Source organism: Centruroides sculpturatus, unplaced genomic scaffold (genome assembly GCF_000671375.1).
Source record: "Centruroides sculpturatus isolate CEXI.00-Female unplaced genomic scaffold, Cexi_2.0 scaffold1612, whole genome shotgun sequence".
In the NCBI taxonomy this organism is placed as follows: Eukaryota; Metazoa; Arthropoda; class Arachnida; order Scorpiones; family Buthidae; genus Centruroides; species Centruroides sculpturatus.
The window spans coordinates 14,559-41,569 of record NW_019385846.1 but is presented as its reverse complement, the minus strand read 5'-3'; the positions used below and the strand labels follow the sequence as shown (position 1 = coordinate 41,569).

At 27.9% G+C, this 27,011-nt stretch overlaps 1 protein-coding gene across 1 annotated transcript; it reads right to left on the bottom strand.

Moving 5' to 3' along the window:
- Positions 1-739: 739 nt before the first annotated feature.
- Positions 740-19,965, bottom strand: LOC111642473 (parathyroid hormone/parathyroid hormone-related peptide receptor-like). Its single transcript, XM_023388826.1, has 8 exons — positions 19,783-19,965; positions 17,729-17,885; positions 17,591-17,651; positions 13,522-13,578; positions 9,241-9,385; positions 4,223-4,264; positions 3,999-4,137; positions 740-1,019 (listed from the first exon to the last, which is right to left on the bottom strand). Exons 1-8 carry the CDS (start codon positions 19,963-19,965, stop codon positions 793-795), a joined length of 1,011 nt encoding a protein of 336 aa, XP_023244594.1. The 3' UTR covers positions 740-792.
- Between the last annotated feature and the right edge of the window lie 7,046 nt (positions 19,966-27,011).

Sequence of the window (27,011 nt, the reverse complement as noted above, 5' to 3'; positions counted from 1 at the left end):
TAAAATTAAAAAAAAAACTTTAGAATATTTCAATCAGAAATTTAATGATAGTATAAATTGATGAAAAATAAGCTATACTTAAACAGAAACATCTTCATTTCGGTACACTAATTTTCTATCTTTAGGCACTTTGGAAGTTTGCCTTAGATCAACAACCTTTAATAAGTTGTATTTCATATACGATATTTAGCAAGTTTATATTATTTCATATCTAAAACTATTGTTCTGATAAAAGCCATTTAAAATTTATTTTTTGAAATGTAAATATCAACGAGCAATTATTTATTGTGACATCATCACAATGCCGGGCTGCAATTTTTAATCACTTTTTAATTTAAAAATTCACGTGACTTCCGGCCCAGACTGGAAGTTTGTACATAGATTAATAGGGATCTCCGGTCCCTAAGCTTTCCGTATCTGGTGTCGATTTTCATCTATGTAACTCTGTTTTCCAGATCAACGAAGGACAGACATATGGACGACAGTGAGAATGTATAGATCTGCAATTCGAAAATTGCAGCCCAACAAAAATTGAATTTAGTGAAGATAATACAGTATAGTAAACTTTAAAATAGGGAAAGAATATTGTTCTGAATAAAATTTACTAATTTCATATTTTCAATTTGAAATCGCTATTAATGTTATAATTTATTAAAAGTATTTATTAGTTAATAAGTCAATTAATAATTATTTTATTTCAATAAAAAATGAAATATTTTTACATAATTCAAGAGTTATACTTAATTACCAATATTTATAAATGAGGCGACTGTTTTCCAATACATAGTTTTTTCATAATAATGATTCTTTGGTTTCTGATAACTGATGATCTGAACTTGAAATTTTTATGTTACCATGATTAAAAATGCTATTTTCTTTAAAGGTAATTACTACATCTGTTGTTGAATGAGATAAAGGACATGTTATGTTTGGAGTCATACTCATAGATGTAATATCATGATCATCTTGTCTTGGAATATAGGGCAATGGACTTGTACTTTGATAACCATCTTTTTTTTCTATAATGATATAAAAAGCACACGAATTAATTTTAAATTTGTTTAAAGTTTTGAAAAATAATCGTCATTAAAAAATAAAATTAAAATTGTTCAAAGAATATCTTCTTAACTGCCTAAAGATATAACTTCCTACAAGTAATTAAGATATTGTATACCTTTCATCCAATGACTAATAAAAGGATTATAGATAAGAGAGGATGCTGTTAGTTAATATCTTTACAAAACTTTTCATACACAAAAGTTGTAAATAAAATTTAACAATGGACTTTAATATATTTTACTCGATTTTGATAAGAATTTTCAATTGTTTTCTTGAAAGAAAAATAGTCAAATAAATTTTTATGATGCTCCTTCTCTAACTTTTATCACTTTATTCTTAAGGATTTTAACTCGTTTATCGAACCTTTAAAGAAATATCTGCAATTTTTTTATATTCGGTAAGCATTTTTACTCAAAAATATCGAATTTTTTAGATTATAAATTTATTTTTTTGTATTACTTTTTTATATTTTTGCTGACTAATGGAATAAATCATGATTTTTAGGATTGTTTATTAGGATAAGCGAAGCATCCTTAAAGCTTATTATATATACAAGCAACAACTGAAGAGTAGTATAAAGTAAGCATGAAGGCTGAAAGAAAGCGTATCCTAAGATAAATTACGTTTTAATGAAGTACCTTATAGGATATAGGATACACTCTAATATTATTATTCTTCCAACTGTTTTAACATTATGCTTTCTATAGTATATGCATAAAGCTTTAAAACATGATAAACTAAGCATAGAAGATAAAGGAGAGTGCATAATAACGTTAAAACATAGGATATTATAAAGGATACTACTATTAGAGTTTAAACAATTTAAAAAATCATTAATACAGTATAACATAGAACAGATAAAGAATTAAAAAATGAAGCATGTAAGCATAATTATTCAATTTAATTAATTAATGCATCCTTTATCTCCTCCAACATCCTTTATCCATTTCTCCAACTCTTCTCCAACATCCTTTATCCATTCCTTCAAATCTTTCATAAACTNTTCCCGAATCCTTGTTTACAGCACCTGTTTTAGAATCAATTCGCCTCTAAGCGATATTTCGGTGTTTTAATTTGGATAGGTATCAGATAAATAAAAATCATCTTGTCGCTTTGATAAATAAAAACATGCATGTTCATCACAAACGAATAATAATAGTGACTCATTACAGGGGACCCTTAGGAAGAAATAAAAATTGTTTAGTTATTTCTTGTTCATTATTATTATTATTTTGTAGCTGTATCAAAATATCTCATATGAGCTTTAATGAATAACATACTGATGAAAAATGATGGCTCCGCGTACAACTTGAAATTTCTGTCTGATCTATCTAAAATCTGATCTATATTCTTTTGAAAAGTATGTCCATTGGATGTGCCCTAATTTATCTATAAAGATAGCAGCACGTTGCAATCGCTATTTGTTTTAAACAGCCTTAGTCCGTGGTTTATTTCTACAATGTCCTGCATACTGCTATTGATGCACTAAATTTTGTGTTGCAGATTCTGTTTTGTAATTTAACGTAGTAATAATTTAGTGATGAATAAATACCGTATTGATTTCGGAGAAAATTTTGATATTCTAACTAGATTTGTTCAGTAGTGTAAATAATAGGCTAGTAATTCTTGCGGCGCCTGTTATTTACGCCAATGAGCTTGCAAACTTCTTGCGAGATTCTTGAAAAGCGCCTTAGTAAAATCTTGTCAGTGGTCTTGGACTTGTTTTTGTGTTTCTGAATTTGTATTCTTAGTATTGAAAACTTCGTGATATTCACTTTATCAATTGAAAATGTTTGTTTTTATAATAAATATATTCTGAACTATAAAGGGTGATGTTTTTATAAAATCATTTAAAACATAGATTTAGAACTTTATAGGATATGAACTATTTTTGAAGTTTTTGAATATCATTTCTCAAAACTTCTTGAATCTCTCAAAATATCTTAAAAGTATTCAAATAATAGGCATATTTTAAATTTTAAATATATAAACTTATACAAGTATCCCTCGTACAACACGGTATTTCTATAACACGGTTGGAAAATTTGGGATGTCCCCGTACAACACGATTTCGCTCTAATACGGTTTTTAGACAGGCCCGTCTTTGGTACGTGCGAGGCCCTGGGCCAAGAAAAGCTCGGAGGTCCCTTTAAGAAATTCGTAATGGAGGGTTAATGTTCATAAATTTTTTTAATTAGCTTTCTCTGCTAAACATATTGTTATATTTATATTTAATCAAATTTATCAAACATATCTTCTGATTGTTTACTATTTATAATAATTTTATTACTTGTTGCTCTATTCAATTTTACATATTTTCGAGGTTTCGAATGTTAGGACCAGACCTGGTAGGCCTCCTAACATTCCAGATAAGGACGAAAAAAATTGTACTAACTTTCTGATTAACCAGTTGTCGTTGCTTTCGGACTTTAGCCCTTAAGACTGTCACCGTGTTTTCGTTTTATAGATTAATCTTCGTATTTAGTAAACGATTTTAGGTAAGTGTTATTAAGCTTTCTTAACTGTAGGTAAGCAATCATTCGTAAAATGACGAATGAAATACAGCAATGTCTCGGTACTCGAACAATTCGGTATTCGAACACAAATTCTGGAAAAAAGTTGTTCGGTACTCGACCAAACAAACTCGACCTACTAAAACAAATTTTCGATTAATAACATATTTTTATTTCGTCATCCATAAAATTTGTATGCACTTGTATTTCCATGTACTGTATCCTTCATTACAGTCTTTCCATGATGTGTTTTGAGAAGGAGCCTTAAATAATATATTTTGTATATTGCAAACGTACAGTACAATATATATACAAACATATAATATCTTAATGTTTAACTTACAAATCAGTACTATTATAAAAGAAATTTTATTAATCAATAAGTCTTTTTTTTTTAAAAAAAAAATAATAATTTTAAACACTAACCTGTTGCGGAATGTAAAGATTGAATAGAATTCCTCCCACGACTCAAATATGTTAGAGATTGAGTAAGAATAGAAGCATGACTGAAGCACTTTGAATGGGTGGGTTCAGTTTGCAACAATTTTTTAATCTCCGCCTGAACCTTATATTAAAATGGATTGACTAAGTAAACTTTATAATTTATAATTAAAGTAAAATTTTATATTTCTAATAATAATTGTACTTACTTCTCCATTAAGAAAACAATAAAGGAGAGCCACAAATGATCCCTTTGAAACAATTTAGTAAATGAACGATTGATAATTTAAGAATAGAAGAAATAAAAATGATTATTTTTAAGAAATAAAATTTATTATTCTTTACATTGTAACATATATTTATATACTTATATACTTATATTTATATACTTATATACTTATATATACTTATATATTTATTAAACTTAAAATGAGAAAGTTTTATATTCTAATTTTGTACCGTTTAAGTGAATCGGGTTTGATAGCGAAGTTAAATTATATAATTTAAGTTAATTTATATACTTCGTCAATAACAATTATTATAATTACCACTTAAAGATATGATTTCGGGATTTGAAATATGCAATCTACCGAAAAGTAAGTTGACATCTCTACTATGATTCCTGTCAACTTAAATTAATCTGTTGTTGCTACTACAATGGTTGAGAACCTTTCTGGATACACTTTTACTAGTTTTCATTCAGTACGGATAACAATATATTCTTTCTATTTTCCTGGAATATGTTTAAAAATCCAGGAAATGATGAAAAGTCAACTTTATACCACTTCCCGAATCCTTGTTTACAGCACCTGTTTTAGAATCAATTCGCCTCTAAGCGATATTTCGGTGTTTTAATTTGGATAGGTATCAGATAAATAAAAATCATCTTGTCGCTTTGATAAATAAAAACATGCATGTTCATCACAAACGAATAATAATAGTGACTCATTACAGGGGACCCTTAGGAAGAAATAAAAATTGTTTAGTTATTTCTTGTTCATTATTATTATTATTTTGTAGCTGTATCAAAATATCTCATATGAGCTTTAATGAATAACATACTGATGAAAAATGATGGCTCCGCGTACAACTTGAAATTTCTGTCTGATCTATCTAAAATCTGATCTATATTCTTTTGAAAAGTATGTCCATTGGATGTGCCCTAATTTATCTATAAAGATAGCAGCACGTTGCAATCGCTATTTGTTTTAAACAGCCTTAGTCCGTGGTTTATTTCTACAATGTCCTGCATACTGCTATTGATGCAGAATGAACTTTATGGCGAGTTTATGTTGGCGTAGTTTTATTGCTATTACACGAATTGACAGGCATCTAAGTGAAACCTGACAATGATGCCTTTCTCAAACTCTAACAGTTCTATGCCTAACAGTATTTTGCAGCATACTAATGTGATGTCTACTCAGGATATGCCATTTATTTTCCATAAGTGAACGGTGCTTTTTTCCGTCTAATGAGAATACAATTACGTTTTGGTAAATAGTGTATATTGTTACATTGAATCTATTAATTAGACAAAAATAACTAATGGTTAATCTACCAATCATTCTTGATTTGGTTTTCAAGACAGTTTCTATCAGTTTTATCATAGAAAAACCATATTCAGCAGAAGCCAAATGCATGAGAATAGCCAAAAGAATTATACTAATATTTGGATTAGTCTCATCAAATCTATTATTATGTACTGTATATATTTCAATAAAACTAAATATATAAAATAGAAAGATGAAACATTCGACATACTCCTGAACTCATTATTAGGATTTTGAACTTTTTCATCACATGCAACTCAGTTTTCTGTTTCAGATAGAGACAACTTAAATAATTATGAGAATTTAAAAATTCTTTTGCATTGATAGTTTAGAAAGTATAAGCAAAAATTCAAATACTTCTTTAAATTTTTAAACTCTTGAAATTGTTCAAAATAGTCTTTATTATATAATTCAATATTATATTAAATAACTATCTGAAATTTTAAATTCTACAGGATGTTCACTGGAGTTACATGAAAAATGTTTTTACTGTCTACATCTAATAAATCTTCTAGAACAGAAAATATTGTCTTTGGGATTAATTTCTAATTCTTTAGCTGAATTCTATAGTAAAATTCTGTTTTATAGAAGTAAGTAATTTTTTGTATTTTCCAGAAATACCAACACTTTCTCTAATTATAAGTTTTCACTTTGAAGAACTTTTGTTCACAAAATTTACCTGAGTGATAATATCATGCAAAATGTGAAGCATAACGAGAAAGTTAAATCTTAATTTCTTATTCCAATAAAAGGGCATTTGTTTTGATTTTAAATCATTGATCGGTGAGATGCGATAAATATAAATGTTTAACATCTCACCATTTTCAGGCGAAGAGCTTTAACGAATTCATCTCTGCATTCTCATTTTTAGACATCACAGAATTTGATAGCCTAGTCGTATCATATGATATTAAATGCAATATTGTGGCAACTACAGCACAAAATGCTCTTTAATTAGTTCTAATTATTGTTTTTACCTATTTGTTAGAGCCTCTCAAATTAGGCTCAAACTACAAAATATTGATAACTTAATCAATGTAGTTTATTTAAAACTATGTAAAATTCATTGTATACAAAACACAAGAATTTGAACCGTATTGTTTCAAACAACGCTTTTTAAATAAAAAAAATTTAAATCGGAAGTGCGACCAACCAATGGATTCGAATCTGACACCGTTATCGTGGAATCTAACTTTCTTTCTCGAAATAAAGTTTAACGTTAACATTTAAGCTTTCATGTTTTACAAAAGCCTATGTGAAAATTTTCAGTAGATCTGGTACGAAAGTATTTTTATGTAATGTCAAAATTATAGTCGGCGCAACTAGAGTTGGCCGTTGGGTTGGCTCAACTTAGTATGCTATAAGAGAGATTGATAAGACGATACATTTTTTTTTCTTAATTTGTAATCTAGAATTTTTAATATATATAAATATTTAATACAAGATAATAATGCTGATGTAATTAACTAAATTAACCACACGCACTCGACCGCTTTTCAAGACAAAATAAAATCGCATATATTGTAAAGATTTTACATACAGATAAATAGGAAAAGTTTATTTTTTAATAAGACAGTATAACGTAAATGGGCCTCAATCAGAACAACCCTTAATGCATTAGACTTCAGACGAAAAACGGAAATATAACGGAAAAAGCCGATTTAATTTTGGAAGGTGGATAGAAATTCCCCAGGCTTCTAGAACAGTTATCGTATATTGGGATCATAATCTTTATATATATATATACATATTATATATTATCCCAATATACGATAATTTTATTATAATGAAAAAATACCGAACACCCGAGTTTGACTTTTGCGTCTATACTCCTCCGTATTTGAGTTGTGATAGCATTATTTCTTTCATTCCGTCCACGGCTTTCAGAGAACATTTCTTAGCTTAATGTAATCGTTTTACTAAAAATATTTGAACTTTCCATCTCTAGAAGGTTTCCATCTTACTCCTGTTTCGGCTTTTCAGTTTTACTGTAGTATCACTGTAGAGAAATAATTCTTAGCGAAGATTTTTTAATTTTTATTTCGAATCATCATGAAAAATTAAAAAAAAAAAACCCCAATAAAAATACTTGTAGAAACAGCACATGCTTAATTAATTACTGAATTTTCACTTAAGTACTCAAAGCTTTTTAAATTCTGGCAAGTGAAATTATACTGTATATGATGAAATTCCAAGACAAAAGTGAGTCATGATCTGATATGCACATTGCAATTAATTAATTAAACATTACTTGAGCCTAACATAAGAAGAAGACTTTATTACAGTGTTATATGACATGCCGTATGTTGAGCACTTATACTGAAATGTCTAATGTGAGCCATAGTGAGATTTTTCATTTATTCTACTTGATAAAACGCTCGCTTCACTTAATACTTAAGTCAATTTGTCTTAAATAACTGATTAAATAGGAAAAAAGAAATTTTTAAATGTCCAAGGAGTAAATTCAAAGTAGACCTATCATATATCTCGGCAGATAAGACAATAGTTGAATCATAAAAAAGGCCCTTAAAATCCGGGTCTCTTATAGGACAGATACAAAAAAAAATTAGATTGAAATTTATATAAATTAAAACCATTATAGTAAAACGGACAAACCGTAATTATTTACTAGTAGAGAGTAGGGTATGTCCACAAAATAGAATAGCCCATATGTTTTTGTGAAAAGTCAAGGTCATTACCCGAATGCCCAAATCAGTGTGAATGTTTGCAACAATACCAAGGCAGTGCTGCCAGATGCAAGAAAATAAAATTTGATGTTCTTTCAAAAAATTACGAATAGGACATAATTCCGTATACGCTGTACAGTGTTATTATCCAGATGATGATCGTCGATCTAAATAAAATTCATAGGCAGTTGATAGTTTGGGGGTTGTCTTTTAGGACAAATGTATGCTAAAACTATAAAACTTCGACGAAAATTACACCTCGTCTTATCTGCCGAAATATACGCTATTTAATTTATACTTTCTTTTACTATTTTATTTTATATAATAAATGACGCAGTGTACTACAATTTCTTATTAACTTTTAATAGTTACTTTTTGTTATATCAGGATTATTAGCAATTTCAAATTTAAGACTAAAAATTAGATTAACTTACGATTAATTCTTTAATCGCAAAATAAATCTCTATTAGAACTTTTAATAGTTTCGCATTTTTAATTTTATTAGAATAAGTAACGTCCACTAATAATATTATTAGCATTAATATACAAAAAATAAAATTATTTTACTATTTTATTATTATGTTTAACAAATTTAAGCAAGCCCGTAAAAGTAAAAATTCATATAAAGAAACAGAATTGAAAATTCATAGATAGGCTACTAATTTTAGCAGTCAAGTAAATAGCACTTAGGGTGAGGTTAATATTGACCAGATTTACCACTGAAAAGTCAAGACTTTTGCATTAAAAAATCGAGTGGATAAAAGACATTTCCGATTAGATTAAAAAATAGAAATTACAGTTGTATTATTTAAATATATGACAATATTAAATTACTAAGTTGTTCTATGAGACAGGGAAAAAAACGAATAAGATTTGGATTAAATTTTATATTGTATTATTTGATGCTGTAAAGCAATAATATGTAATAAAGAAATTTGAGTATAATTTTAAAATTAATATTTTAAATTTAGAATTAATAAATTTACTTACTTGAAAAGCTGAAAATAATTGATCAATGTATAACCAAACTAATTCAACGATTTCATTGACAGAAGCAGCTAAAGATACCGCTAATAATAATGCATAATGCACACCAAAAAGCGGAACAAGAATCAAAGTAGACTTAAACCATTTTCTATAAATACAATTTAAATTGTAACATCATTTAATACATTCCATAAGTAATTTATATATAATGTTAGGTTCAAAGACCAAAAAGCTTATTGAGCGAAAAAATCAACCACAACGTATTCTTTTCGGTCTTTGAGCCTAACATATATATTAAAGTATAGCCTNAATATAATTTATTAAAATAAAAACATACCAATATTGACAAGGTAATAGGACCTCGAATAATCCAAAAATATATTACGTTTTTATTTGTCGTCCAACATCTGTTTTAAATAAAAAATATTCTCACTGTATTTATTTATCATTCTAAATTAGAAAAAAAAATGTCTATTAATTAATTTTGTAATATAAGCAACATTTAAATTATAACACAATTATAAATTCTAAAATTTACAATAAAAATATATTGCAATGTAGTTAAATAAGTTAGCATTTCAATATATAATGTAAACTTGAGTTTATATTTTAAATTGAATACTATGTTTACTTTCTATTCCAATTTTATGCTATTTTAAAAGTTAGAAATCTCAATAATGTTTAATTCAATAAATCTTTAAAAAGTTTACATATAATTAATTTTCGCTTGAACTGATAATCAAATTTATGATCATTTATTATCTTCAATTTTTCAATTATAATAAATATAGCTCCATTAAATTCATTTCACTGATAAAGTAGCTATTTTGAATTTTCAAAACTTTTCGCCCTGGGATATTAAGAGGTCCTTTTTAGAAAGCCCATTATGGGTTCGACCAGGCCCAGAACGGGGGGCTGAGTGGTGAGGGACGGAGCCCAAAATCTCCAGTAAGACCGAAAAATTTCTGGGGTTTTTCGATCAGTTCGGATTTGATTTTAGGTTTCAAAGCTGGGACTGAATTGTTTTGAAGCCTATATTTTTTCGGCTCTGAAAAGAATTAAATGATAGCATCATTTGAGAAAATGAAAAAGAGATCATTTAAAAATTTCAAATTTCGGTTTCTCTGTCCTAAAAAATCGTGAGATTTTGTATTTCTTACGTGAGATCGTAAGATTTCGTTAAAAATCGTGAAATCTTGCAATTTATCGCGAGATCTGGCGAAACAAACAGAACATGCTTGGCTAAGCTACTGTAGTACATTTCTGGCTTGGATCGGCTGCGAGTTCGTGTTTTGAACAAATTCGATAAAAATTCTAAGATAATCAACTATAACAATTAATTAAGAAACGAAACAGAAAATTCTTAAATGGTGCTAAATTATACCGACATCGTATCAAAAGTACCACAATTTGTGATTTCAAACCAAGTTTGATACTATAGCTACAACTCTGAAAGCCCTAAACTCAGGGCATATCTAACTGCTGTGATATTGCATGCACATTACTGTTGTCATTTTCACTCCGTGCTGCACTACTGCATTAGCGACGTCTTTCGTTTTCAAATATCCAATCGGGTTGTGACACTCGCCTTATTTCAAAGCGAAAGTTACAGTCACCTCAAAATCCAAAATCATTTTTCTAAGATTCTCAATAATCAGATAACCTTTTCGTAAACGTTTTAAACGCCGAAATCCTTTTATTGCTATTTTAATTGATTGAAGAATTTAACAAGTAAGGAGTAAGCATAATAAGTAATTTAACAAGTTAACAATGGTAGTTGGTTCTGGATTCGTATCTGAACAACGAGATGGCCTCGTGGAGTTTACCTGTTTTATCCAAGTATTTTATACATAAATTGGGAGCCAGTTTCCAATAGAACAGTCTTGCCGAGTCCCTCTGGTACACTGTTTCCTGTTGTGTTGCGTCCCATATCTTACCCCCAGGAAACTATGCAAGCATAGCTTATTAGTCAAATAGTTTTTGTAATAATGAAGAAAGGCTTGTGGATAGATTGGACTAAATGTCGTGAAAGGGAGGGAGATTAAATTGAAAGAGAAGAAAAGTTGTATAAGAGTTACAACTAATTTATTACGGATACTTTCTTTCGTCCATTTTATTTATTACAATGTATTGTAATAAATACAGTTACTGTTAAGTATAAAAATAAATAAGTATATAAATCATTATATAAATGTGAAACATCCGGATGATCGCGCACTTTTTTATTAACGTGATGGATCTATTGTTTTTCTATTGCATTTCTTTCCATTTAGAAATTACAAAGTCAACTTTTATTTCTTATTCATTATGGTTCAGCTAAGCTGACATTTAGGATCGACTGTATGATGGAGAACGGGCAATCTGACACATCCGAGTAGACAATCTGTGAAAAACTCTTGAGAATTATACTGACAGTCAAACGCAAATTTAAGTCTTTCAAAGCGTCAGGTAGATTTATTTTCTCGCTTCAATAGTTAAACAAGTTTATTATTATTATTACTTTTTTAGATGTGCAAATGAAGATGAAGAAACTGAGAAGTCTCGTTTTAGTTTAAACTAGTATGTTGTTCTTTTCCCTCATTTATGCTGATTTAAATGATTCAACCAATATTGACAAGGTAATAGGACCTCGAATAATCCAAAAATATATTACGTTTTTATTTGTCGTCCAACATCTGTTTTAAATAAAAAATATTCTCACTGTATTTATTTATCATTCTAAATTAGAAAAAAAAATGTCTATTAATTAATTTTGTAATATAAGCAACATTTAAATTATAACACAATTATAAATTCTAAAATTTACAATAAAAATATATTGCAATGTAGTTAAATAAGTTAGCATTTCAATATATAATGTAAACTTGAGTTTATATTTTAAATTGAATACTATGTTTACTTTCTATTCCAATTTTATGCTATTTTAAAAGTTAGAAATCTCAATAATGTTTAATTCAATAAATCTTTAAAAAGTTTACATATAATTAATTTTCGCTTGAACTGATAATCAAATTTATGATCATTTATTATCTTCAATTTTTCAATTATAATAAATATAGCTCCATTAAATTCATTTCACTGATAAAGTAGCTATTTTGAATTTTCAAAACTTTTCGCCCTGGGATATTAAGAGGTCCTTTTTAGAAAGCCCATTATGGGTTCGACCAGGCCCAGAACGGGGGGCTGAGTGGTGAGGGACGGAGCCCAAAATCTCCAGTAAGACCGAAAAATTTCTGGGGTTTTTCGATCAGTTCGGATTTGATTTTAGGTTTCAAAGCTGGGACTGAATTGTTTTGAAGCCTATATTTTTTCGGCTCTGAAAAGAATTAAATGATAGCATCATTTGAGAAAATGAAAAAGAGATCATTTAAAAATTTCAAATTTCGGTTTCTCTGTCCTAAAAAATCGTGAGATTTTGTATTTCTTACGTGAGATCGTAAGATTTCGTTAAAAATCGTGAAATCTTGCAATTTATCGCGAGATCTGGCGTGTAGAATTAAATATAAGATTGATTGAATAATAAATTTATATTCTTTTACATATGTAAAAAAATTATCTGGATTTGGACATGATTTCAAATGAATTTTATGTTAAAATTTTAATGGAATTTTTTCATATTTTCTTTAGCATAAACCACAACTAAGAATGCGTCATACATTTCCAATTTATTCTTGTTTAACGTTGAGAAGAAATATAAAAAGATACTTGTGAGAGATGCAATCTAAGTCCAATATCCTTTCAGATTCTTGCAATTTTTCTTGTTCTTGTATTTTACAATTGTCTCGTGATCACTTAATTCCATAGAATTTGTCTTACCGACTCATTCTTATCAATTCTTTCCAGAGCTTGGTTTTCGAAAAACAATTCTCTTTCTTTTACCATTTACATTTCGATTTTATATCTTTATCATACAAATCTAAATCAGACAGTTCTTAAATCATTTCGATAAACCAAAAACGAAAGAATTAGAATTTACATTACAGTGTCTAAATCAAATATTTATATAAAAATTTAGACAATAATTTAAACATCCAAATTAAAAGTAATAAACCTATATATGTATTTTAAAATTATACGAATATTTTATGAGCTTAGATTTATATTATAATTGAAAATATTAATTAATTATTACATAAAACACATTTTATATAGTAGTTTTACATAATAGCATATACTATAATTTGTTGTTTTGTAAAACTAAATATAATTTATTAAAATAAAAACATACCAATATTGACAAGGTAATAGGACCTCGAATAATCCAAAAATATATTACGTTTTTATTTGTCGTCCAACATCTGTTTCAAATAAAAAATATTCTCACTGTATTTATTTATCATTCTAAATTAGAAAAAAAATGTCTATTAATTAATTTTGTAATATAAGCAACATTTAAATTATAACACAATTATAAATTCTAAAATTTACAATAAAAATATATTGCAATGTAGTTAAATAAGTTAGCATTTCAATATATAATGTAAACTTGAGTTTATATTTTAAATTGAATACTATGTTTACTTTCTATTCCAATTTTATGCTATTTTAAAAGTTAGAAATCTCAATAATGTTTAATTCAATAAATCTTTAAAAAGTTTACATATAATTAATTTTCGCTTGAACTGATAATCAAATTTATGATCATTTATTATCTTCAATTTTTCAATTATAATAAATATAGCTCCATTAAATTCATTTCACTGATAAAGTAGCTATTTTGAATTTTCAAAACTTTTCGCCCTGGGATATTAAGAGGTCCTTTTTAGAAAGCCCATTATGGGTTCGACCAGGCCCAGAACGGGGGGCTGAGTGGTGAGGGACGGAGCCCAAAATCTCCAGTAAGACCGAAAAATTTCTGGGGTTTTTCGATCAGTTCGGATTTGATTTTAGGTTTCAAAGCTGGGACTGAATTGTTTTGAAGCCTATATTTTTTCGGCTCTGAAAAGAATTAAATGATAGCATCATTTGAGAAAATGAAAAAGAGATCATTTAAAAATTTCAAATTTCGGTTTCTCTGTCCTAAAAAATCGTGAGATTTTGTATTTCTTACGTGAGATCGTAAGATTTCGTTAAAAATCGTGAAATCTTGCAATTTATCGCGAGATCTGGCGAAACAAACAGAACATGCTTGGCTAAGCTACTGTAGTACATTTCTGGCTTGGATCGGCTGCGAGTTCGTGTTTTGAACAAATTCGATAAAAATTCTAAGATAATCAACTATAACAATTAATTAAGAAACGAAACAGAAAATTCTTAAATGGTGCTAAATTATACCGACATCGTATCAAAAGTACCACAATTTGTGATTTCAAACCAAGTTTGATACTATAGCTACAACTCTGAAAGCCCTAAACTCAGGGCATATCTAACTGCTGTGATATTGCATGCACATTACTGTTGTCATTTTCACTCCGTGCTGCACTACTGCATTAGCGACGTCTTTCGTTTTCAAATATCCAATCGGGTTGTGACACTCGCCTTATTTCAAAGCGAAAGTTACAGTCACCTCAAAATCCAAAATCATTTTTCTAAGATTCTCAATAATCAGATAACCTTTTCGTAAACGTTTTAAACGCCGAAATCCTTTTATTGCTATTTTAATTGATTGAAGAATTTAACAAGTAAGGAGTAAGCATAATAAGTAATTTAACAAGTTAACAATGGTAGTTGGTTCTGGATTCGTATCTGAACAACGAGATGGCCTCGTGGAGTTTACCTGTTTTATCCAAGTATTTTATACATAAATTGGGAGCCAGTTTCCAATAGAACAGTCTTGCCGAGTCCCTCTGGTACACTGTTTCCTGTTGTGTTGCGTCCCATATCTTACCCCCAGGAAACTATGCAAGCATAGCTTATTAGTCAAATAGTTTTTGTAATAATGAAGAAAGGCTTGTGGATAGATTGGACTAAATGTCGTGAAAGGGAGGGAGATTAAATTGAAAGAGAAGAAAAGTTGTATAAGAGTTACAACTAATTTATTACGGATACTTTCTTTCGTCCATTTTATTTATTACAATGTATTGTAATAAATACAGTTACTGTTAAGTATAAAANAGTTGCCGATCTTGCCCCTATACCCGGGGCAACTTCGTCAATTTCTCTCTTCTTGTAAAGTTGTAATTATTTTAATTATTTTTATGTCCAAACTGATTTTAACCAGTTCTATAGTAAGGTAACATTCCAATAGACAATATGCAAAAGGTTTTTTTCAGTTTACAGCAGTATTTATTACACAAAATTTAAGTAAAGCTTAACATGCCGATCTTGCCCCGATTTCCCCTATATAAATGTTGCTTAATTTGCCTTATTAATTCTTGATTCCTATTAATAATTCAATAGCGTATCCGTATATTTTTATTGTTCAGGAAATGCATAATAAACCAAAATTCGCATATAATCTGATATTTAATTCGTAAGTATTAAATAATAATAATTATAATAATAGTAATGAAGTCGAAATCTTACATCAAATTGACTTTCAGCATAATTTCAATAACTTTATTTACTCGTGTTTAATGTTAATAATTTTTCTATTATATTAACTTTATTATTTTAATTTTTCAATTGTAATTCTTGTCGATTCTTGACAAAAGAAAACTTTATTTAAATGTAGAATTTTCTACGATTTAGATGCAAAATATGTTTTATTTCCTACTTATTGGGCTGCAATTTTCAGATTGAAGACCTATACACTTCCCATTATCGTCCACCCGTCTACCATTCGTTAATCTCGAGAATGGAGCTAGATGAACCAGATATGGAAAGCTTAGAAGCGAAGGCCCTATTAACTATATAAGAACTTTTGGTCTGGACCGGAAGTCACGTGATTTTTTAAAATCAAAATATGATTAAAATTGAGGTCGGCATTGTACGATGTCACAATAATATACATTTTATTTTTGCAAATTCAATTTCTCTTCAACGTAGATATTTTGTGTTCGTCAAATTTAATTCAGAATTAGCTTACTAGCGAATTCGCTCGCAACCAATGTACTAGAACCAAATTTATTATTATTATTATTTAGATTTAATGGAATACTAAATTATAATGGCATCATTCGTAGGGTTTAACATTAAAAATTAAAAAGTAGACTTTTCCCAGATAGCATAATTTCGAATGTTTTCTAAACTTTAGTTTTATATAAAAATATTAGATTAAATTAATAAATAATAGTATTTTAAATAAATGAATGTAGTGAATAAAAATATTGTATAGACCTTATAATTTATATAATGCAATATTCTGAGAATCAAGAAAGAAATTTTTTATTTAAATAAAAGCAAACTTATACATTAAGGACTACTTTTTATTCGACTCAATTTTATTTATTGTTTTATTAGAAATATTATTACGATGAAATAACTATATATTCTTGTTTTAAGTAAAATTCATATAAGAACAGCTATGATCTGAAAAACAACAAAATTATTTTTGAAAAGAAAAGAATACTTTTCCTAAATTCAAAAGTTGGAAAATCAAACAAAACTTCTCTCTTCTTTCATGTAGCATTGAAATCAGTTACGATGTAATTAAATTTGACATTTATAACTTTTAGTAATTACTTCAGAATCTTCTCTATCGTTATTAATTCACAATAATTTTTTCACTTTATTAAAACCGTGAAAGAAATTTTAATGATTTATTTTTAAACCATTAATTATAATATCTATTACAAAACATTATACATAATGATTTAATGATAAACACTTATACAAATATTGTACAACTCATTACTTTTTATTCTTAAATTGAAATCGTGCAATAAATGGTTTATGTTTTGAGTAAGCTTACGAATAATTTCTATTTGTAATTTTTTAAAAATTATTATTAAAAAAGGCGTTGTGGGGCATTTAAAATATTTTTATTGTTTATTTAAAAGGCTAAGTTTCATTGTATCTTAAAAAAATTCGTTTTTTATTGTAAAATAGTCCATAAATTTAATAGTGAACATTTGTAACTTTTAATAATATATATAGAAATTTATAAAAGAAATTTTAGAATTTAATTTACAATTAAAAATTTATTAAAGACCGAAAAATGTAGTTTGAACGTTATATTAGAATCGATCTATTTATTTTTTTTAATAAAATTAATATAATTTTCTAACGATAACTATTAACGTTCAGATATATAATGATTTTTCATTCTTATTTATTTAAAGGAGAAAATATTTGATTGTTAAACAATTTAAAAAATGGAATAATTTGTTGTTTATAATTATAAATTTCGATCCCACTTAATTAATTCGCATTCTTGTAGAATTATTTATTTATTTTTATAATTATATTATATTATTTAATTCAAATAATAGATTAATTAATAATGTAAATTTAAACCTTTAAAATAACTCACAGAGTATTCTCAAGTGTAGCTCTTACTATTATCCAAGGTATGATCACAATTACCGGAAGACCTAAAAATATCTTTTATTAAGATACTTATTATTATATAATAATTAGTTCATAACAAAGCAAAATGTACTGTACATACCCCATCCTAGTATAACATAATACCTTATACCACTGGTATCAGTAAACATCGACAGGAAAATAAGATTATGAAGGTAAAGACCTTCGATTAAGATCCAACAGTAATTTGCCATCAAGAAGTATTGCCAGAAACTAGTAAATACTTTGCAATCGATATTCTGTATGGAAACATATGAAGGAAAAAAATTATATAATATTCCTATATAATAAAATTCCTCATACATTTTTAATTATATTACTTTCAAAATAATTATATATATTATAATACAAATAGAGTGTTATATTGCCAGCTAAGAATCTTAGTAACATAACTCCAGAAATGCCATTTGAAGTTAATTGCTTTCATAGTTTTTGTCGAAACTTCAAAATTTCATTTTTATTCAACTACAGTAGTGTCTCGTATTTCAAATTTAATTCGTTCCATGGGGTCGTTCGAACTCTGAATTGTTCGAAGTTCGAATCAATTTTCCCTATTAAAAATAACAGGGAATTAATTAATTCGTTCCTACGCTCTGAGCAAACACCATTTCTCTGCTTGTTTTTCTCGCAAATAATTCACTCGGAGATGATATCACCAGCCAATTGCTTCTCATTTATTCACACTAAAAGGAGTTTTTCCATCTCTTCAATAAAATCCAATTTCCTGGAGGTGAAGGTTGTCATTCTTGTAGCCACATTTGCTGTTTTTATTGTTTCTTTGTTATTAAGAATGGTGCATACCGTCGATTTCGGCATCTTAAAAATGACTGCCAGATTTGCCACGTGTACTTTTTTGCTTCGCGATTAGGACCTTTTTCGCATCGATCGTTGATACTACAACATTCCACTTAGGCTTCATTGTTTTCACACTCTTCTTGGATGCTATGGTTAATGGGTAGGGGTTACATATATAAGCAAACATACCAAAAATAAAGCGAATAAAAGCACCAAAAACACACGACTGGTAACGCAAGATACGCTTTCACAGAGAGAGGGAGAAACGACTTGGGCGCATAAGGGATGACGTTTACTCAGCGAGCGTAGTTCGAACGTAGAAGCATGGTTCGAACTCTAAGTCAAACTTGGAAATCGAACTCTGAAACGCTTGAAGTACGAGGCATCCCTGTATTTGAAAAATTCAATTGATGTTTTTCCTTCGTAGTTATAGAAGATTAGTTTTTCTTATATTTTTAATTATTGCGTATTTTTTCAAATTTTAGTTACGTCACTAAAGTATAAAAATTTTAATAAGTTTGTGGTGGAATAATATAATAATAACATGACACATGCATTTTACTGTAAGATTGGGAGTCTCATGATATATTAAATCAAAATCGACAATTTCGGAGTTTTGTCACTAATGTTCTCAGCAGGCAATATTATAACAGTTTATTATTTATTAATATTATTATTATTACAGTTTATTTAATATATTCTTAATAAATAACGTCAATGTAAAAGGTGTTTATCTTTATTATTTATTAACATAAATTTTATTTTTTAGCATTTTTACCCGTTAAATTTTATTAAATTAAATATTATAAAGAAATTTATCAAAATAATCAAATTATTTAACTATATAGAATAAATGAAAAACTCCTTGCATCCTTTTCACTCCAAAAGTACTAAAGATATATTAATTTTATAAATGTAGTTATATAGGAAGTCATACATGGAAAATCAAATGAAATCTTATGTTGTAATTTTTTAATGAGTAGAGGTAATGTAAAAGTTTCAATGACAAGTTTAAGGAGCACCATTTAGTTAGTCTAAAACTATTTTCTGGATCTAAATAAATACAATTAGACTGTACATTATTGGTAGCTAAATTCATGAGAAGTAAAAGTGACTATTTTAAGTAATCTTGAAAATAATTTTTAAGAGCAACAAGAAAAAATCCATCTGATTCTCCGTAAATGACTTTTTACAATAACAGAATTAATATAACTTCATTAATTTTGAAATGAAAAAGAGTGCAACGGACTTTTGATTTACTCTGTATATGTTTTCATTATTGTACATTATTAAAAAGAATTTATCATTAGCGTTATTAAATAAATTAATAATAAATCTTACATTTTTCTCGTGACGAAAAAGAGAAAAATTATCCTCGGAATATCCAATGTTTGAAGAAAATCCAACACCTTCGATAAAAAGACTATCTTTCAGAAAAAACATTAACGCTCTCATGATAAAGGAAAGAAAAAGATGCATATGCAAACTGTTTCTTGGGCATCTCAATTTCCTGAAAAAGAACATAATTCGAAATTGGATACATAATTACTGAACTTAATAGGTAATCAATTATTGCATGAAGTCATGTTAATTTTATGAAGTAATATGACAAATGTGGAACTAGCCCACTAGAATCTGGCAAATATTTCTGTTCTAACTAATATTAAACGGAAAATTTGCAAGGATTTAAATTGTTCTAGAAATANAATGATAGCATCATTTGAGAAAATGAAAAAGAGATCATTTAAAAATTTCAAATTTCGGTTTCTCTGTCCTAAAAAATCGTGAGATTTTGTATTTCTTACGTGAGATCGTAAGATTTCGTTAAAAATCGTGAAATCTTGCAATTTATCGCGAGATCTGGCGAAACAAACAGAACATGCTTGGCTAAGCTACTGTAGTACATTTCTGGCTTGGATCGGCTGCGAGTTCGTGTTTTGAACAAATTCGATAAAAATTCTAAGATAATCAACTATAACAATTAATTAAGAAACGAAACAGAAAATTCTTAAATGGTGCTAAATTATACCGACATCGTATCAAAAGTACCACAATTTGTGATTTCAAACCAAGTTTGATACTATAGCTACAACTCTGAAAGCCCTAAACTCAGGGCATATCTAACTGCTGTGATATTGCATGCACATTACTGTTGTCATTTTCACTCCGTGCTGCACTACTGCATTAGCGACGTCTTTCGTTTTCAAATATCCAATCGGGTTGTGACACTCGCCTTATTTCAAAGCGAAAGTTACAGTCACCTCAAAATCCAAAATCATTTTTCTAAGATTCTCAATAATCAGATAACCTTTTCGTAAACGTTTTAAACGCCGAAATCCTTTTATTGCTATTTTAATTGATTGAAGAATTTAACAAGTAAGGAGTAAGCATAATAAGTAATTTAACAAGTTAACAATGGTAGTTGGTTCTGGATTCGTATCTGAACAACGAGATGGCCTCGTGGAGTTTACCTGTTTTATCCAAGTATTTTATACATAAATTGGGAGCCAGTTTCCAATAGAACAGTCTTGCCGAGTCCCTCTGGTACACTGTTTCCTGTTGTGTTGCGTCCCATATCTTACCCCCAGGAAACTATGCAAGCATAGCTTATTAGTCAAATAGTTTTTGTAATAATGAAGAAAGGCTTGTGGATAGATTGGACTAAATGTCGTGAAAGGGAGGGAGATTAAATTGAAAGAGAAGAAAAGTTGTATAAGAGTTACAACTAATTTATTACGGATACTTTCTTTCGTCCATTTTATTTATTACAATGTATTGTAATAAATACAGTTACTGTTAAGTATAAAAATAAATAAGTATATAAATCATTATATAAATGTGAAACATCCGGATGATCGCGCACTTTTTTATTAACGTGATGGATCTATTGTTTTTCTATTGCATTTCTTTCCATTTAGAAATTACAAAGTCAACTTTTATTTCTTATTCATTATGGTTCAGCTAAGCTGACATTTAGGATCGACTGTATGATGGAGAACGGGCAATCCGACACATCCGAGTAGACAATCTGTGAAAAACTCTTGAGAATTATACTGACAGTCAAACGCAAATTTAAGTCTTTCAAAGCGTCAGGTAGATTTATTTTCTCGCTTCAATAGTTAAACAAGTTTATTATTATTATTACTTTTTTAGATGTGCAAATGAAGATGAAGAAACTGAGAAGTCTCGTTTTAGTTTAAACTAGTATGTTGTTCTTTTCCCTCATTTATGCTGATTTAAATGATTCATGCGATAATGAACACAGTTATTCAATAGTATCACATTACTGGTATTATTGACTTATTATTATTTAATTGTAAATTAATTCTAAAAATCATCGCAATAGCAGGAAAGTTCAATAAGCAATAATAAAATTTACTCTGAATGAAAATAAAAGTATGTTTCAAATTGTTAATTGGTGTTTGCATGAAATTAATTATACAGTGATGTATTTTTTTTTATTTATAATTAAGAACTTAAAACTTTTATAGATCAAAATTCCAATATTCTGATCTAATTTCTTAACTTTCTGCCATTAAATAAAAATACTTATATACTTGATTGGATTTGTGAACGAAGAACTAGTTCAGGAAAAATGTCTGGCTTCAAATTTGTACACTATGAACGGGCATAATTTATAAATGAAATCGATGAAATAAATGAAAAATGGGGAAAGAAAACCGATTTAACTTATTCATCGAAATTCTCGAAGCGATTCGTATCGAAATCCTCAATGGAATAGGGGAATTTCTAAGCGAATAGTCATGCGGTCTAATAGTAGGCTAACTCGTAATCTAATCTAAAAAATTACGTAAATTTTTTTTGTTATAATCTAAATTTACAATATTCACATTGTTAATTCTGTCTATACTTTTTTTCTTTTGCTTGATTTCAAAAACAGATTTAAAGCCATACATTTTGAAAACTGATCGTAAAACTTAAAAATGCACATTAAATTACTCAATTCGTTCCTTCAATATTTTCAAAGCAGATTATTCTTCAAATAAACTCTTAATAGTGATTGCAACCTCTTTGATGTTCATAATTTGAAGTTTAGACTATTTACAAAAAGTCAAAATTAACTTTTGAGTCCATCTTTATCCTTTATACACTACCATAGAAGTAACAGTCTTAAAAATTTTTTTTGCTTTGAAAAACTCTTCTTAAAACACAGGTAAAAAATCCCAAGTATTTGGTAAAAAATCCCAAGTAATTGGTAAAAAATCCCAAGGTTAAAAAAGATCAAGTGTCAGCCTTTCTCTGTAGGTTTCTGACACTTTTACAATTAAAAGCACAAAGAAATTCTTCACACTATCATTTTTATCCACTTTCTTTAACTGCTTCTGGCCCTCTAGTGGTAGTTACGAGTATCTACATTATTTGCATATACAGTACTGTAGTTACAATTTTTGTGATAACTCAGGATTTATTTCTTCATAATTTGAAGTTTAGACTATTTAACCTTGGGATTTTTTACCAATTTTTACCTGTGTTTTAAGAAGAGTTCTTCAAAGCAAAAAAAAATTTTTAACACTGTTACTTTTATGGTAGTGTATAAAGGATAAAGATGGACTCAAAAGTCAATTTTGACTTTTTGTAAATAGTCTAAACTTCAAATTATGAAGAAAGAAATCCTGAGTTATCACAAAAAAAAAAAAAAAAAAAAAAAAATTGTAACTCTTTGATGTTGCACGCAATCTCAAGCAGATGGCGTTAAAATCTTTTTCCAAAAATTTTTGAAAACGCAAGCAGATCGAACCAAACAGATTTTTGCGTTAGAACCCAATTTCATTCTTCTGTTAACCACGGTTCGGTAGTTTTAAACTCAAATACGTTAATTTTCTACGATTTAAAAATCTATATAAAATTAAATCCGAGTTTTACAATTTTAAATTGCAATTAATAAAAGAATTAAACAGGATTCTAATGCAAATATCTGTTTGGTTCAATCTGCTTCCGTTTTCGAGAATTTTTAGAAAAAGATTTGCCATAGAAAAAGCATTATTATTTTAACGCCATCTGCTGATGATCACGTGCATAACCAAAGAGTTTAAATCTTAAATCTTTTTAATCAATAATGAATAGAGGCTTAAATCTATTATTTTAAAAAGTTATATTTTTTAATTTTAGCACGCCTATACGAAAAATGTTCTGTTTTAAAACGAAATTATGAAATATATTTCAAATACAAAATTAAAAGTTAAATGTTTATCACAGTTTTTAAATATGAAGTAAAAGAAAACCTGCTTTCTTTGTTTTATTTATATCTGTATTTCCTTCTTTAGTTTTTGCATGTTTTAAACAAATTTATCAACCAGGATATTAAATTTTTATATTTGAAATAAATCTAATTTATAAAATTGAATAGTGCCGTATGCTAGTTCTATTTTTTAAATTATATTAGAATGCCAAATATAGAAAATAAAATCAAATACTTTCGACGATCACATTCATTATTTTCTTAAATTTATGTAGTACGATAACAATAATTCATTTATTCAAGCAGCATTCATTCAATTTAGTATAATTTTAAGTAACATTTATTGAATTTGATTGGAGTTTCTTCAAACAATTACTATAGTTTCTTAAATTTGATAATTTAAAAATGGATTTTATAGTCTAATTTTTATAGCAAAACAATCATATAACTAATTTAACATAAAAGCTTCATCTCAAAGTGAATTACTCTTATTAAATCGTAATTATATTATATATGATGTTAAGTTAAAACGATCTCTTAATGTAAGAAAATCCAGCAACCAGTTGCTTAACTTTCCCGGCAACATTTAAAACTGCGTGTGTTGTGCCAACTACTATGATATTTATTTTAAAAACTTTTTAATTATTATAAAATGACAAAATACTTAAACAATAATTTAGATTAGGGATGGGTTTTATAAAAACATTGTAAATGCTAATAAGGAGTAAAATCGCCATTAAGTCCAACCCTACTCGAGATATGATACGAGTCCCTTTTATCTTCCCACCCCTGGACCTTTAACAACCAACATTTAATAGCATCGATCCCCTAGTACACAAACCTCCTGCAGAATTTTTAAAATTTTCGGCAAAAAAGCACAGGAGTTATTCAGCTTCAAAGAGGTGAACAAAATCATGCTCCCCCGACACACATCCATATATACAGAAATTACCCCCGAATATCTTTTGCATTTTTCGACGTTTCAAGTCTCCCGAGTCCCCAAAAATGTAAAAATCTTGGGGGATAATTTTTTGACCAATCGCCATACTTTCTCTCTGTCATATATATAACAGAGCCAGGAAAGTAAACTAGTCTCAACTTCTCTTCATTAGGTTATATATTAAACATTAAGGTATGCAAATAAATTAATATTTCTCATAGTAGATTAAATTAGATCTTGTTAGATGAATTTTGATATACTAATTCCTCAAACTGTAAATTACTTTTGTACAAATAGCATGTTAAGTTTATATTCAATAAATAGCAATTAATCAAAATAACCTGTTTCATTCTAATCTGAATTTTATAACGTAAACCAAGGATTGCAAACCTATGCAAACGTGCCCAAAGTGGTACGCACGCCGAAAGAATTTGTATGACCCGCTGCAACATGTATTATGAGTTTTATTTTTCATTATATAATATTTAAAATAATAACTAGGCCTAGTCATTATAAATAATAGAATATTACACTAATTGCATTATTTTATTAATATTATTAATGTTCAATACGAAATAATACAATATCAGTTCAGTCATTTCGACAAAGTAAATGTCATATAAATAACATTAAAATTACGTGATTTAATTTCAGTTTGTAATTTTAGTTTTATATTCAAGTTAGTTTATCATACTCACTTCATTTAAAAAAGTCAATAGTTAAAATTTTATTAAAATATTAAAGTTAAATAGGTTTATAGTAGTCAAAAAGGCTATTGACATGGCTATACTATTCGAACTGTTGATTTTGTAATTTTGTTAAACAGTGATAAATAACACCAATTAAGAGTTTGTCGAAATTATTATTCAATATCTAGATCACTATATGAAGGTTTTTAGAAAATAAAAATTTTAGAGCGATTTGGTTAGGAAACAGACAGACACGTATAAAATATTTAGATTTGGAATGCAATTGTCCTAAATGACTGTTTGTCTGCATACAAAATTTCTACAAATTTAATGATGCTACTAGTATCAATAATTAATCAACAAAATCTCAAGTAAAGTTTAATCATTCCTCTAATTCAATTCTTTTTATTTTATATAAATTATTCATAAAAATTAGCTGTTAAAGTACAACTGTAAATCAATCTTCCGATATAATTATAAATATACTAAAGGCAAACGGAAAACTACTTAATTACCATAGTAAGCTGTTAAATCTGATATAAAAATTTCGGGTTTTGATTGATATTTTATCATTTTCGCTACAAAAACTCTGTAAAAATGCTATAACATGTATTAAATTATTTTATGTCTCAAACTCGCAATACATATAAGTCTACGAAATCAATTCCGATAAAATTAGTATATATTTTTGCTAAATGATTTTCAAAGAAAGATAAGCTTTCACTCGTTGATCAATTAATTCAGCGTGAAGATGATTTAGGGGAGATCGGGGCAACTTCGGCATGCGGGGCAAGTTTGTCAAGCGCTTTTTTAAAAAAACAAATTAAAAGGAGACTTTGGTTATAGGTTAGGCAGTTGAGTTTTATTGGTGGCTTGTTGAGTGTAGTGTTTTTATTGTTCTCCAACAAGCGTAGTTGAATTATCAAGCAAATTTTCATTTTCGTTCAATTCCATATAATATTTTTTTTCCATTTATATTGAATTGGCAGGTTTTGTTATAATTCCATGATAACGAAAGTTACTTTTCNAAAACACACGACTGGTAACGCAAGATACGCTTTCACAGAGAGAGGGAGAAACGACTTGGGCGCATAAGGGATGACGTTTACTCAGCGAGCGTAGTTCGAACGTAGAAGCATGGTTCGAACTCTAAGTCAAACTTGGAAATCGAACTCTGAAACGCTTGAAGTACGAGGCATCCCTGTATTTGAAAAATTCAATTGATGTTTTTCCTTCGTAGTTATAGAAGATTAGTTTTTCTTATATTTTTAATTATTGCGTATTTTTTCAAATTTTAGTTACGTCACTAAAGTATAAAAATTTTAATAAGTTTGTGGTGGAATAATATAATAATAACATGACACATGCATTTTACTGTAAGATTGGGAGTCTCATGATATATTAAATCAAAATCGACAATTTCGGAGTTTTGTCACTAATGTTCTCAGCAGGCAATATTATAACAGTTTATTATTTATTAATATTATTATTATTACAGTTTATTTAATATATTCTTAATAAATAACGTCAATGTAAAAGGTGTTTATCTTTATTATTTATTAACATAAATTTCATTTTTTAGCATTTTTACCCGTTAAATTTTATTAAATTAAATATTATAAAGAAATTTATCAAAATAATCAAATTATTTAACTATATAGAATAAATGAAAAACTCCTTGCATCCTTTTCACTCCAAAAGTACTAAAGATATATTAATTTTATAAATGTAGTTATATAGG

Bases quoted from the DNA above. Each gene is read 5' to 3' on its own strand.
- LOC111642473 (XM_023388826.1), bottom strand. From the start codon at position 19,965: ATGTTCTTTTTCAGGAAATTGAGATGCCCAAGAAACAGTTTGCATATG. The intron at 9,386-13,521 runs ATAAAAACGTAA...TTGTATTTATAG, and splicing joins AAACAGATGTTGGACGACAA to AAAATGGTTTAAGTCTACTT. The intron at 4,138-4,222 runs GTAAGTACAATT...TTTTAATATAAG, and splicing joins ATTGTTTTCTTAATGGAGAA to GTTCAGGCGGAGATTAAAAA.